The following is a 14,052-nucleotide window of genomic DNA, read 5'->3' on the forward strand; positions in this document are numbered from 1 at the left end:
AACGTTGGCCAACTAGAAACCACAGTAACCCATTTTGCTTCTCAGTCTCAAAGGTAAGATGGTACCGTCTTACTGAAATTAAGCATTCCCATCAATAGTAATTTCTTGAATCAGTCCACTGGCATTAACTGAAAACTGAGCTTTATTTGTGATGCCTTGTGTTGTCTGACAAGAACTCTCACGAGTCTAGAGAAAGACAAGGAAGCAAAACAAAATATGTTCAGTGTGCCATATTATAAATTCATCCTGCCAACAGTGCCACATTTCTATTTCCAGATGGTAAGACAAATTTGTACTATTTTGTAGATGCAAATATAGTATTTTCAATTCTATTTTTCCTTCTAAGTCATGTTGCTTTTAAGTGCTTATGAGTGATTTAGTGATTTTTAAATGAAATGGAAACATCTGAAATCTTCTGTAAACTGCATTTATTTATATCAAAAGAGCACATGTAATTTTAAATGTAGTACTCCATCAGTTCTTTTAATCAATTAGAAGATCTGTCAATATGCCAAATACATTACAAAAATGTCTCGTCTATTGCTTTTCAGACCGCAATTTCATTTAGTGCATTTTCTGCTGACCATACAGTATCTGTGCTGTCTGCTTCAAATACATTTAGTGGAAATAAAACCAGAACTTTTAACAGTACTTCTCCTGCTTTTTCATGATTATTTTCCACACATCATTTCTAAACAGGTTTCTATCAACCCTGATAATCCTTCAGAAAATTATGTAGAAGACTAAAATCAAACAAACACTGCAATAAGCCCATCTAGTGAAAAAAAAAAAAAGAATTTCAACAGAAGTGCAAATTCACAGGACAGAAGTTCCAAATTGCCAAGAGATGTCTTGACTTCAGAAAAGATTTCCAGAGTCTTTAATCCTCCTAAACTATCAAGACCAGTGAATATTTTAAGAATCTGGCTGGTATCTCTAACATCTACGGGAATGTCCTGCATTAATTAAAAAAAAACTTTGAAGAATGTTCAAAATGTTGCTTGCTGATTATGAAACAAAAGCATAATTATTAATAATAATCAATTAGGTAAAATACAGCAACAATAATAACAAAAAATTAAATGGAAAAACATTAATTCAATCACATGGATTTGGTACACAGCAAAACCCTAAGCATGGTATTTCTGAATTCCTGGGACATTTGCAAAGGAATCTTTATTCCACTCAGATTTTGCAGCCACCATAACAACACAAGAAGAAGAAACTTCAAAGTAAATGTGTATGAAATCTGTTCCAAACAATGATATGCAGACACTATCACTAAGTTCACATGAAACAGGTAAGACATATTCTTACAAGAAAGTACTGCCCATTATGAGAAGAATATGTCACACTGTTCTGTTTATGATGATTTCAGCTTCAAATTCCTCACCGATTAAATTTATTAGTCATAGTAACTCCACGACATCCAAGACAACTTGGCAAAACAAATGTGTGTCTTCTACAGAAAAATGCTGATCTACCATCGGCAGCTGTGAGTATCTGATAAAATATTGAGGTTCATGCCTTATGCTGTTTTCTGCTCCAGATTTCATCTACTGTGAGGAAACTGTACTGGAAAAAGAGAATCCTGTGCAGATTGACAAAAAGCATTTTCATGCTAGCTACTACATTTAAAGCAAAAGACATTACTGTAATTTTATCATGTCCTGATCCCATTTCCCCAAAGTCCCACAGAAATTCCAAAAGCAGTGAAATGCAGTTATTGAAAACAGCAAAATTCTTATTTTTAATGAGCTTTTTTTTTAATCACATGATTGTAAGAGATCTAAAGGTTTTGATACTTAAAGGCCTGAGCAAAGGAACTACAATGAAAACTGACTCATTCTTTGGCAAAAACCCGGGCTTCCCTTGGAATTAATTGATTGTTACAGTTTCAAGTGTTCTATCCACTACAGATTTTTCCTTACAGCAAAATTACAGGATAAGGTTTGTAAATTAGTTACTGTAGGGTAATGTTATCGGTTAGAGAGATTAAGTATGAGTAAGGAACTTAAAAAGGACTTCAGTATTTGAAAATAACATCTGAAATAGAAATAATTACATCAACGAATTATAACTTCAAGTATTATAGTCTTAGATCTGATTAAGAAAAATATTTTATGTTGTATGCAATGTGCCTCCAGATTATGTTGTCAAATATCTATATGATTCGTAACTGATCTCATTAGAAATGCCTGTAGGTGAAGCAGAAAGATTGAGGTTCTTGCTTTCTAATACAGGTATAGGATCTCAGTGCAAATAGTGAAGTATCGCTCTTACTCTTGCAGTCAGGACTCTGCACCTAAAAACATCTGCATATGTACCTCTTACTTGTACACATTTACAGTAAAAGAGAGACAAATTGTGGGCAGAATATATTTTGGCTTAATTATCATCCTTGCTATTACAGACTAAGTTATACATTTCTCTGCTTTGGCGTATATCTGCTCTTCAGTTAAGGTAGGAAACTCCTACTTTGTGGTTTCTCTTCTGTTAATCATTCACGTATAGGGCCAGATTTTTATAATTATTTAGGCATAAAAAAAATAGATATTTGATGGTAGAGCTGTGAGCAACTGCTAATTCCTGCCAGCAAACATCAGCAAGAGAGAGCAGTTCCCATCTAATGGGTGTAAGGTGCAGTTCACATTAGGGATCTACTGAATAAAACCTGAAGATCAGAGTCATTCCCATTAAGAGATTGCGCAGAAGCCTACCGGACTTTGAAAGTTTCTATTTCATCAAAGCACCACAACACATTTGATGATGGCAAAAAGAATGCGTTTATTCTCTAGTTTGTTCATGGAACTGCAAAAACTAGGTTTAAATTAAGCTAAAATGTATTTCTGCCAAGCAGACCTCAGGGATTTTATAGCATGCAATGATCAAAAGGGAAATTCAGGGGTGGTTTTAACTCTGAGTTTCAAATAATTTAAGCAATTTGCACACCTTCCTCAGTACTATGGATTTATTAATGTAAGATTATTACACTTTCCAGTATTCACTATATTGTTGCTTGCGTAACTGAAGTAGGTTAGGATATATATACACTTCACCTTGTCCTGAGGGAAACGGTTGTGCAAACAGACTGTTGTTGCACTATGATTCAGCTGATTCTGAAGAGATAAAAATCACAGACCTCTGAGAGATTCAGAAACAAGACATCCTGCAGTGAGTGCTTGTACTGCAGTTACGAGTGCATTCTAAAATAATTCATTAATTTTGACATCTCTGTACAATTAATGGAATTCTGGTTTAGGGGATAAAGTGAGGTTCACAGTCCATCCTGTTTTATTCACCACCATTCTTGTTTCTTTGAACTTAAGCCATTTTCAAAATACTGACTGCAACATGGAAGAGACAGCATTAAACACTGCATTTATGAAGATGAAAATAAATGGAATGATGTCAGAATGCCTAAAGTTACATGACTTCATTTGATCCTGGAATACAGAGGTTTTTGATAAAGACAAAAACAGAAAAAATGTCGAAGACATTTCTGATTATCAGTAGATTTACTTGCCCGAACTCCAGTATGGGATTGAAAAGGCTGTCAGTAGTTGTTCTGTAACACAGGACAACACTGTATCCTGCAAGTGACTTGTCATCCTGGCAGACCTGTGGGATGTTGAGTCACTTCTGCATAAACTTGAGTAGCATTAATGCAGCACTCAACAGAAAGCTATGATCCCCCATCTACATAAAGAAGGCTGCAGCCTCCAGGCATAACTTGAACCAGGAACCTGGCTGCTAAAACTCATCCAATTTTGCTATGGAAGAGAAGTGTTACCATGGTATCAGCAACTTTAACCATAAATTTGGAAGAAAAATGGATTGTTAATAGATATCTATGGGGTCTGCAGGAACATAGATAACAATAGATCAAGGCGAAAATCGCTGTCCATTTGTCCATGACTGCATCATGTACACAGACAGGGCTCTCAAATTCCAAGGAAATCCCAAGGAGAAATTTTGGTTTACTTAACTGGATAGGTAGTCAGTAGATACTACTCTATTTGATGTAATTCTTTCCTTACTCTTCAGCTACTGCCCAGCCAGGGTTGAAATCATGCTATGAGGTGTGACTCATGAAGGGGGATGAGAGGAAAACAGATTTAATCTCCTTGCCTTGGCAAATCTGCAATTGTTACTGATTTTGAATATATGAGTAATTAGTTTGAATGACATATTTATCCATGGGCTCCTACATGAGACTTACCATGTCATCAACAGTAAGCAGTTTTTTTAGTAGATCTTCAAGGCTAGCTGACGGCTGTCAAGATTGCTGTGCTAATATTTTGGGCAGTGGAGGGATCTGTCATACCAAAAAAAAATTGCTGCAGTTAGAAAATGAAAACTTTATCTTGAGGTCCCTTCCAACACAACCATGCTGCGATTCTGTGATTCATGTTGGAGTTCATACTGGAGTGTCTAGTAGAGAGGTTTTTCTCTCATGAACAGCTGATTGCAGTGGAAGGGTAGATATTTTAAATTTTAAAATAAGAGGGGAGATTTAAGTTAGACACTAGAAGAAATTTTTTACTCAGAAGGTGGTGAGGCACTGACACATACTGTCCACAGAAGCTGTGGATGCCCCATCCCTGGAGGCATTCAAGGCCAGGTTGGACAGGATCCTGAGCAGCCAGACTTAGCAACCCTGCCTGTGGCACGAGGTTGGAACCAGATGACCTTTAAGGTCCCCTCCAATCTAAGCTGTTCCAGGATTCTATGAATATGAATGATACTCAATCTAGAACACCTCTGTTTTCTTAACTTAAGAATGCCCTCTGCAGAACATTTGAATAAAGCAAAGATGCTTTACTTACACCCTATGTAGCTGCAGACTGACAAAAGAAAGTTAATTTGCAAAACTAAATGCCAGAAGAAAATAGGATATATTAGGATACATGCTGCCAAAGCCCAGCTTTGGAAGAGTAAGTTGACAGGAATAAACTGTAGATGATTTTAACAGTCAGCTCTCTCACAGCTGAATAAGAAAACATGTGGATTAGTCACAAAATAAGTGCCCTGTTTATACTTTTCTCAAAAGACCTCTTAGAAGAAATATTTATGTTTTTGTGTAAGACATCTACAGCAAGACTGCTGCATAAATGTTCTTGTGTACATGTATTAGTGCACAGACAGTTACATTTGATGTATCTACCTTGCTGATCACATTCTGGTTTTACTACTGAAATGTTTATTTTTGCTATTGCTGCCTCTCAAGGTGTCAACGGTTTACGGGCGTTCAGCCCAGTTCCGCGACGAAGGGGATGGGGAATCCACGGGTCCACGCCCTGGGTAAAGGGAAAAGGGGAAAAGGGTAGGGAGATGGCCCTGAGAGCAAAGGACAGCGGCAACAATCTGAGGAGAAACAAACTAATTTACTAAATAAGATATCGGAATGCAAAACAACACACTATAATACAATATAATTACAATTTAAGCTGATACATCCAATACAGAGAGAGAGAATGTCCCAACATTAGGGTAGGCCTTACTCTACTACCGATGATAAGACGGCTGGAGAGCGAGGTACTGCCAAGACGAGAGATGGCGGAAAAAGGGACGAGGTTTTGTGATCTGCAAGTTTTTATACTGCGAGCTTTTATCTTTTCCCTCCGGCTGGAAAATGGTAACATAGGAGCAAAGTACCGTGGGGAATGTAGTAGTCCTTCTCTTCTGAGAACCAGGTACATTCATTACATGATGTTATGATGTGGAATACCAATAACCAAAAATCACAAAACCATGACACAAGGGAAGAAAGTGCTAAACCCAAGAATTGGAAATGCAGAGATTGCAATTTCTTCAAACAATACATAATACATTTTGAAGGAATCCAAGTGCCAGTAAGATAGCATGAGGTTTTTTTTAATTGTCTGTCTACTTCTTTCAGTCTCCCTCTCATTCCACGTGTTGGTAAGGAAAGAAGAGTAACAATATCCGTGATGTAAACATGCTTCGTTAAGTGAAACTGATGCTTTGTAAAGAATTCTGCATATTGGGGGGAGATGACACATTACTAAGGCTGCAGGCTGTAAGTAAGTACCTGAACACATGCTACAGCAAAAGGAATGATCAAGAAATGTGATATGTATTATTACTATATGAAGGAATTGAAGTGTATCATTTCTGGCAGTCATTTACTATTTAGATATGAAGTTACAGTGACACTAACAGAAAGGAACACTTTTTTTTTTAAAGCACCTATCTGAAAACAGTTACATTAAGAGGAATTTGTTTTCAAAACAAAAAAAAAACTTTTCAGTGCAAGTATACCCTAAAACAGTTGTTTGATAGTTGACCTTTGATGAATAACAGACTGCAACTAAATCCAGATATTAATTCACCCTAAATTTTATTTAAATATTTGGGCCTTGTTTAAAAGCAGCAAATAACATCACTTAATTCCTATCAAGTTCCTATTAAATCTTTGAACCTATGATGTTTAGGCCTCTACCTACCGTTTCGGCATGACTCCTTGCTTTATCCCTTACGGATCAATATTCTACAAGTCTTTCTTTCTACAAATCCACCTACAATTTGCACCAAATTAAAAAGTCCACCATGTTGGGATTTTTATTTTTTGAGTTTTAAATATTCATTATCTCTTTCTTATCACAAAGGCTTTATAGGCACATGGAAAAAAGAATCTTAACTTACTGCTTATTCTTTGTCCTGTGAAGAGCAGATCATGGAATTGCATAAAGGCTGAGGCTGCGAGGGACTTTTCAGGTCATCTAGTAAGAATGAAACGCAACATCCATTTTCAACATGACAAAAACTTCTGAAATATATTTTCAAAGCTTTTGAAAGAGCATAGCTATATTCAATTCACTTTTGGTAAGCAAAGAGAAAGAACATCAATGTTCTCTTTCTGCTCTGTGAATCACTTTAGAAGTAGAAACCAGCATCTTCTGCCTAAAGATATCAGCAAGAGACCAGCTCACACTGAACAAACATGCCACAGCCAACATTGTTTCAGCTCATTTTATCTTTCAAAAATATTAATAAGCATGTTTCATTGTTGCTTACATCATTGCATTTCACTTTAACCAATTGCTGACAAGTGTCATTAACAACAGGGGTCAGGGAGAAAAATGTTCCTGAATTTTCTTTGTTGCCATGGTATTTGCAGTGAGCTGACCTAGGCTGGTTGTCAGATGCTCACCCTGGCACTCCCTCAGCCCCTCTCCTCAACTGGACAGGTGGAGAAAATAAGGTGGAAGAGCTCCTGTGTTAAGACAGGACTATCATTCACCAATTAGCCTCACAGACAAAACAGATTAAACTTGGAGAAGCTTAATTAAATTTACTGCCAACTAAATAATAAAGTAGGACATTGAGAAACCAAACTAAGACCTTCCCCCACTCCTCCCTTCTTTCCAGCCTCAACCTCAACTGTCTGCACTGGGCTCTTCTGCCTCCTTCACTGCACTGCCTAAGCATGTAGGATGGCTACTGAGAGTTGGAGTCAATTCATAAAATTTCATAACTGCCACGCCCTCCTCACATTCTCTCTCCACTCAAGCATGTGGCTTTTTTATAAACCGGTCCAGCACAAGTCCTTTCCATGGGCTACTTACTGTCCATCATGGCGGACTCCTCCAGAACGGGACCCACAGGCTGCAGCTCTACCTGCAGGGCTCTCCATGGGCTGTGCCTCCCTCAGGCCTCACCCACTACTGCACTGCAGGCTCCTTCACGTCCGCACGTGGATATTGGCTTCGTGTGGTGCCCACGGGCTGCAGGGGACAGCCTGCTCCTCCGTGGGCCTCTCCTGGCCTGCAGGGAGCTGCTGCTCTGCACTTGGAGCATTATCTTCTGTGCTCACTTTGGGGGCTGGAGGGCTGATCTCTCACATTTACATACTTACCTTTCTCTTTTTTAAAATACATTATTACAGAGGCACCACCAGTGCTGCCGATGGTCTCCATCTCGGCCAGCAGCAGGTCTGACTGCTGTCTGGAGCTGGCTTTGACTCACACAGGAGCCCCGGTCCCTTCTCACAAAGGCTCCCCCACTGCCAAAACCCCATGAGCCCAATACAACAGGCTATAAAAAATCCTGTGTTTATCTTATTCATAAATCATTATTATCTAATTTGAAGCTAATTATTGCCATTCTAGGAAAAAGCTGGGTAATAATTATATCCTTCCATTCAGAAAATGCACAGAGGCAGCTTGACACACCAGAACTTGTGCAGAAGGCCTCGGGAAGCATTCGCTGATGGTGGCCATGACCCAATTCCCGAGCTCCATTCAGCAGATCCCAGCCCAGCAGACTACAGAGGACCAGCTTCTGGAGATGCATCTGAAATTCAACCAGGTTTAGTCACACTGCTAATAATAGCCCGGCCACCGCAAAGGGCGAAGAAAAGCAGTAACCTCAGTCCCTACTTAGCCTGAGGAAAAATGGAGTTCCTTAAAGAAATACACACAAACCTTTGCACTAAAAACTGTAACTGCTACAACATTTAAGCTCCCAGGACAAGGTGCTTGATCTCTTAAAGCAGTCTCCACGCCAGCTAGCCGACACGACACCTCCCCAACTCCGCCTGAAATCCAGCCCAACCCCACCCGGAGCCCTGAAAAAAGCCTGTCCCCGCCCACTCGGCCTGCACCACGCCTGCGCGCCCACGGGAGGCCCCGACCCCCAACCCCCACGCAGCGCGCCTGCGCGCGGCTGGGGATCGAGGATGTGCGCAGGAACGCGGCAGCGGGTGGGCGTGGCGAGAGAGGCACGCCCCACGAGTGGCGGGGGCGGGGCCGGGCGCCGCAGTGAGGGCGGAGGGGGCAGGGCGGGGTTGCGCCTGGGCCGCGCCGGGGCGGAGGAGCGGCGGGGGTCAGGATGGTGTTTGAATCGCTGGTGGTGGACGTCCTGAACCGTTTCCTCGGTGACTACGTAGTGAACCTAGACAGCTCCCAGCTGAAGCTGGGCATCTGGGGAGGTATGGGCAGCCGCGATAGGGTGTGATCCGGGCGGCGTGTCCCGCTCGGGCCGTGCCGTGACGAGCCGCGCTGTTCTCCGCCGTCCCCCGCCGCCCCTCCACTTGCTCGGGCTTTAGCGGCGCAAAGTTGTCGCCGAGGAGCCTGGGGCTGTTCGGCAGGGAGGCGGTTGCGGCATGGAGGCGCCGCGCGGGCGGGAGCGAGAGGCGCCTGGCGGGGAGCGGCCTCGCCTCTCTGCCCGGCCGGCGGGCAAGCCTCTCCGGCCGAAGACCGGCGCGGACGCGGAGCGGGGGCGCACTTCGCTCGGGAGGCATGCTGGTTGCATCGAGTTCGTCCCTGTCCGGGAATAAGAAACTAAAAATAAGCAGCGCCGGTTCTGGTAGCGGTTTCGTGCCGGCAGTGCGCCGGTGGAAGTGCCGGCGCAGGCAGCGGCGGCAGTTGGCTGTCGCTGCCGTGGTGCGGGAGACTGGGTAAGCGGCCGCGCTCCATTGCTGGCGTCGGACCGGGCGGTGCTCCGGCTGCAGTGTGCCGCGAGAAGACGGCGGCGGCAGCCTCTGTGCGTTGGGATAAGTAAGCACGAAAGAAGGAAGACGCCCACACGTAACAGGTGCGTGTGCAGGCGCCCCTGAGTCAGCTGCGTATGTGCATTCCAGGTGTCTGCAACGCCTGCAAAAGCAAGCGGAGGTGAAGTTTTTTTGTACGTTTGCAGGTATGAAGCATCCCCAGTCTGTTCCTTGCCTGTAGTTCCATTCTTAGGCCTTCATGTACGTGGATCAGATTCTGTAGGCTTCTCCAGAAGCTTTTTTGCATCTTAGACGTTTTTATTTTGCTCTTCTGGTTTTTGGAATGGTGTTTTTTTTATTTGGTTTCATCTCTGCGGTGACGTGCCATCAGCTAGTCAAGGCTTGATAGGATCTTTGTAAACTTCAGACTCTGTACGGAGCCTTAAAACCACACCAGCACACGTAGCTCTTGCAGAGAAAGGACTGTCCTCAGTCTGTGGCATTAAGGCCAAATATAGCATACTTGTTGATTGTGCCTTCTTTGAAAGGACCGAGTTAGTGTGTATTCTGGCAGAAGTGTGTCACACTGTGAACTAAAGTTATTCAGTTATCATAGTTCCTATTCGGGGAAGGCAGGGAAAATATTTATTGCAAAATATGGATCACTCTGTAAAAATTCTGGGCTATGTGTTTACATCACAAATAAAACTTGTTTTTCCAGCTCCATAGATGAGTGGTGGTTTGTCCTCATAGCTCATGCTTCTGTGAGGTAGCTCTTAGCAGGTCGGGTGCACGTTAGCTATAGTTCATATACTTACTGTGTGTGAGAATAGATATGTGATACCTCTTGCTCAGAAATGCCTAGAGAACTGCTGTGTAGCATCTGTGAGGAGTCAACTGAAGAAAGTTATTTTTTTGTGGTCTACCAGGGATGAAGTCTGAAGCATGTGCAGCTTCTGCCGTGTTTAGTGGTATGTTCCTCTGCAATATATTTTTCACTCCAGAGAGCTTGGAGGACCTAGAAAATGCATTCCTCTGACTAAAAGGCAGTGGCTATTAGTAGTGGTAGCTAAAAAAAAAAAAAAAAATATCACTGTCACTGACTAATAGATTCTTATATACATAGTTCCTTGTGAAGTTTGCTGTTAGTTTTATTGTGTTTCTTATAGCTGAAGTTGTGGAACTAGATTTTGTCTTTTTTTTTTTTTTAAGAAAAACTAGCACTTTTTTTCCTTCAGATTTTGTATAAAGTTAGTATGTTTGTAAGTTCTTCTGGTTGATCTGAAAGTGCTTTAGTTCCCATTTGCTGTATTTGCCACGTGCCTTTTGGATGCCGTGGCACTGCGTATATTAATTTATTAAATCTTAAAAAGTCTGTATATTTTCAGGACTGATGGATGAAATACCGAAAGCATAAGTACCTTCCCCTTAAGATGCTGTGGTGAAGGAGTTATGTCACTATGTATTTTATAGCTGGCTTGTTTACATTAAGACTGGTAAGCTTCTGTTGGTAGACCGTGAACGTGTACATACAGTTCTCTCTGCTGTGAATTTGGGAGCTTTGTTAATGACCATAAGGAACATGCTTAACATTCATTTTAATTTTGCATAATGAGAGAAGTCAGGGTGTGATATGAAAGCCATTGAAATTCAATTTGTGTCACAAAGTTGCATGATGATACTGCTCCTACCATTGCACGTGTACACCGTAATAACTAGAAATGCTTTCAAATGTTCTCTTTTCCTCACCAAAAAAACTCATATTGAAAGGTAAAAATCCCAACTATCTGGAAACCTAAGGTGAGGTGTCCAGAAGCAAACTCATGGCTGAAAGAGTTGCAAGAATTCAGTGACCTGAAATATAAAAGGCAATTCAGGAAGGAGAGTGAAGGACAAACTGTATAAATTAAAAAAGCTATTTAAAAATGTAAGGCAGACACTGGAAAGGCAAAGGCTCTAAAAAAGATATAATGGGAAAACCCATTGTATTCCCTGAGAAAAGTATTCCTTAACAACAGCAGAATAAAATGTTACTTACTGTGCTTGGCAGCCACCAAGGAAAGTTATTTAATGGATGGTTCTGGGAAAGCTGGCGATGTAAACCTTGTTTTGTTCTGGTCTTTGCTTAGAAAGTGTCACTTAGGGAATTTTTTTTATGTGTTAATACAGCTTTCTTAGAACAACAGGTTAGATGAATATCTAGTTAGATGTTTTAAGTAGGTCACACTTCATAAAGTTGTACTTTAACACCTGAAGAAAAGATTGAAGTCATCTAACGTGTTGCTTATTGTCTTTGAGAAAGTTAAAATTGTTGAACTTTCCAACTACTATGAGAAACTGAACAGTTGTTTCACTGAAGTCTGTTGAACTACTGTTTCTTTTGGTTGGGTTTAAGGAATCTTATTTAGTGTTTCGATTGCACTTCAAAACTCTCTTTTGAATTGGGCACACCTACTTATTAGCTAATGTCTCAAGCATATCGTACTTAACTTGTTATTTGAATACCTGGTGTTTCTTACTGGGACATCTGCGTCAGCCTGCTGACAGAGGCAGATATTTGACACAAGTTTAAGAGCACACAAGTGCTTATCTACTTTTTCTGTCAGTGTGTATTAGTGTAATAAATAACTACTACTATTATATGCCATGCCTTGTCCAGGTATAGCAGGAGTGGTCTCTGCATATTAGTAAAGTCATTTGGACTGTCTGAGGGATACCTCAGTAGTTTTTTCTGCCTTCCGTGGTCTGTTTTACAATGGATGTCAGTACAGAAGGTGTCTGGCAGACACTCAAACCCTCGAAGACTCCCAGTTTGTATCTGGAAGGTATGCTTAAATGTGACTAATGAGCAGCTCAGATACAAGTGGGAAATGACTAGCAAGGCAGCTGTTGGTACAAAGTGATCAAAGGGTTTCATAAGCTGTGCTCACACCAGTAATGTGATAGTCTTGGTAAAAAGCATAAATTCTGTTAAAGTGTGGGCAAAACAGTTCAATACAGATCAGATATCAGCAGAGATATTTCAGGTTCCTGATGTCTGTCGTCTTTGATATCTCTTCCCTTCCCAAGTCTCACCTCTGACCCTTCTTACTTACAAGGACAGCAGAGATGTTAGAGTTCATAGGTTAAATGAGAGTATTTTTATGAGGATTGATTTCCTTCTCCTGCCTGTAGCTTTTGTTGAGATAGATAACAAAATTTCACTAAAGAGGCATAACTGAAATGGTTTACTAAATATTACACTAATATTATGAGCGTCTGAAATTAGAACATAAACCTTCATAAAAATTTATTAAGTATTTGGACAAATGTTTGATTTTGTTGAATTAGTTGCAATGTCCAGAGATCAGTGACGCTAAGAATTTGTTTCTTTTGTAGGCCTAGTAAATCGTACACTGTAGGTATTTATGAATGTTTTAGCTTGTATTATTGTTTTGGTTGTAATCCTGCATATTTAACCATAGATATTTATACGACACCAACTATCTGCATTCAGAGTTTTAGAGGTTGCTTAGTTAGGAATTTTTTAACTCATCTTTTTATCTAGATGTACTATTATGTTCAATGCAGAGAAACATCCAACTGCTCCCCAATGGGAAACAAACCAAATCCAAAAACACCGAAAGCAAACCCTAAATCACAGTGTATTTTGGAATCTTTTCAATTAAAATCCATTGGCTGTACTCTGAGACAGTCAAATTCAGTAGCTGTGTGTCAACGGTTTACAGGCGTTCGGCCCGGTTCCGTGACAAAGGGGATGGGGGACCCATGGGCCCACGTCCCAGGAAAAGGGGAAAAGGGTAAGGAGATGGCCCTGAGGGCAAAGAACAGCAGCAACAATCTGAGGAGAAACAAACTAATTTACTAAATAAGATATCGGAATGCAAAACAACACACTATAATACAATATAATTACAATTTAAGCTGATACATCCAATACAGAGAGAGAGAATGTCCCAACATCAGGGTAGGCCTTACTCTACTACCGATGATAAGACGGCTGGAGAGCGAGGTACTGCCAAGACGAGAGATGGCGGAAAAAGGGACAAGGTTTTGTGATCTGCAAGTTTTTATACTGCGAGCTTTTATCTTTTCCCTCTGGCTGGAAAATGGTAACATAGGAGCAAAGTACCGTGGGGAATGTAGTAGTCCTTCTCTTCTGAGAACCAGGTACATTCATTACATGATGTTATGATGTGGAGTACCAGTAACCGAAAATCATAAAACCATGACACTGTGTTATGTCCCACATGGAGTTTTATTCTCATATTTCACTGCTTGTGGTTTTGAGAGTAGCTTGTTAAAAAAAATATTTCAACAGGCAGGGTACAATCCAGTTGCGCTTGCAGTTATGTTCAATGGCAAGTGAAACAGCGGAGTGTGATACAGTCCACATTTGGGCAATGAAAGAGAATGCGGGTATGGTTAGTTACCATGTTTCAAAGAGTGAGTGTTGAAATTAGTTACCAGCTGAGGTCTGGCACTTGAGAAATAGTTCGGGTTTACTTCATATCTTCTTCACACTGTCAAGTACAGAAAATGTAAATGTTACCAAAATGTGCCAAACAGAGTGCTGCAGTAGCCTTTTGTGCGCT

General features: G+C 40.9%; 1 protein-coding gene and 1 long non-coding RNA gene across 7 annotated transcripts in view; one reads left to right on the forward strand and one right to left on the reverse strand.

Annotated features, from left to right (window-relative positions):
• Positions 414-8,684, reverse strand: LOC110389889. Of its 2 annotated transcripts, none has more exons than XR_002433431.1 (4): positions 7,593-8,684; positions 6,670-6,746; positions 4,223-4,318; positions 414-1,575 (listed from the first exon to the last, which is right to left on the reverse strand). It is a non-coding gene; the product is annotated as an uncharacterized LOC110389889 (long non-coding RNA). The 2 variants fall into 2 exon arrangements; XR_002433430.1 differs by having other exon boundaries at positions 414-3,621.
• The window catches only part of VPS13A (vacuolar protein sorting 13 homolog A), a 94,572-nt gene continuing 89,299 nt past the window's right edge, over positions 8,780-14,052 (forward strand). For all 5 annotated transcript variants that reach the window (XM_021380015.1, XM_021380016.1, XM_021380017.1 and 2 more), the window contains exon 1: positions 8,780-8,956. In XM_021380015.1, coding sequence (XP_021235690.1) covers positions 8,857-8,956 — 100 coding nt within the window. In that variant the 5' untranslated portion in view covers positions 8,780-8,856. The remainder of the gene's footprint in view (positions 8,957-14,052) is intronic.

This window comes from Numida meleagris, chromosome Z (genome assembly GCF_002078875.1).
Source record: "Numida meleagris isolate 19003 breed g44 Domestic line chromosome Z, NumMel1.0, whole genome shotgun sequence".
Classification (NCBI taxonomy): domain Eukaryota; kingdom Metazoa; phylum Chordata; class Aves; order Galliformes; family Numididae; genus Numida; species Numida meleagris.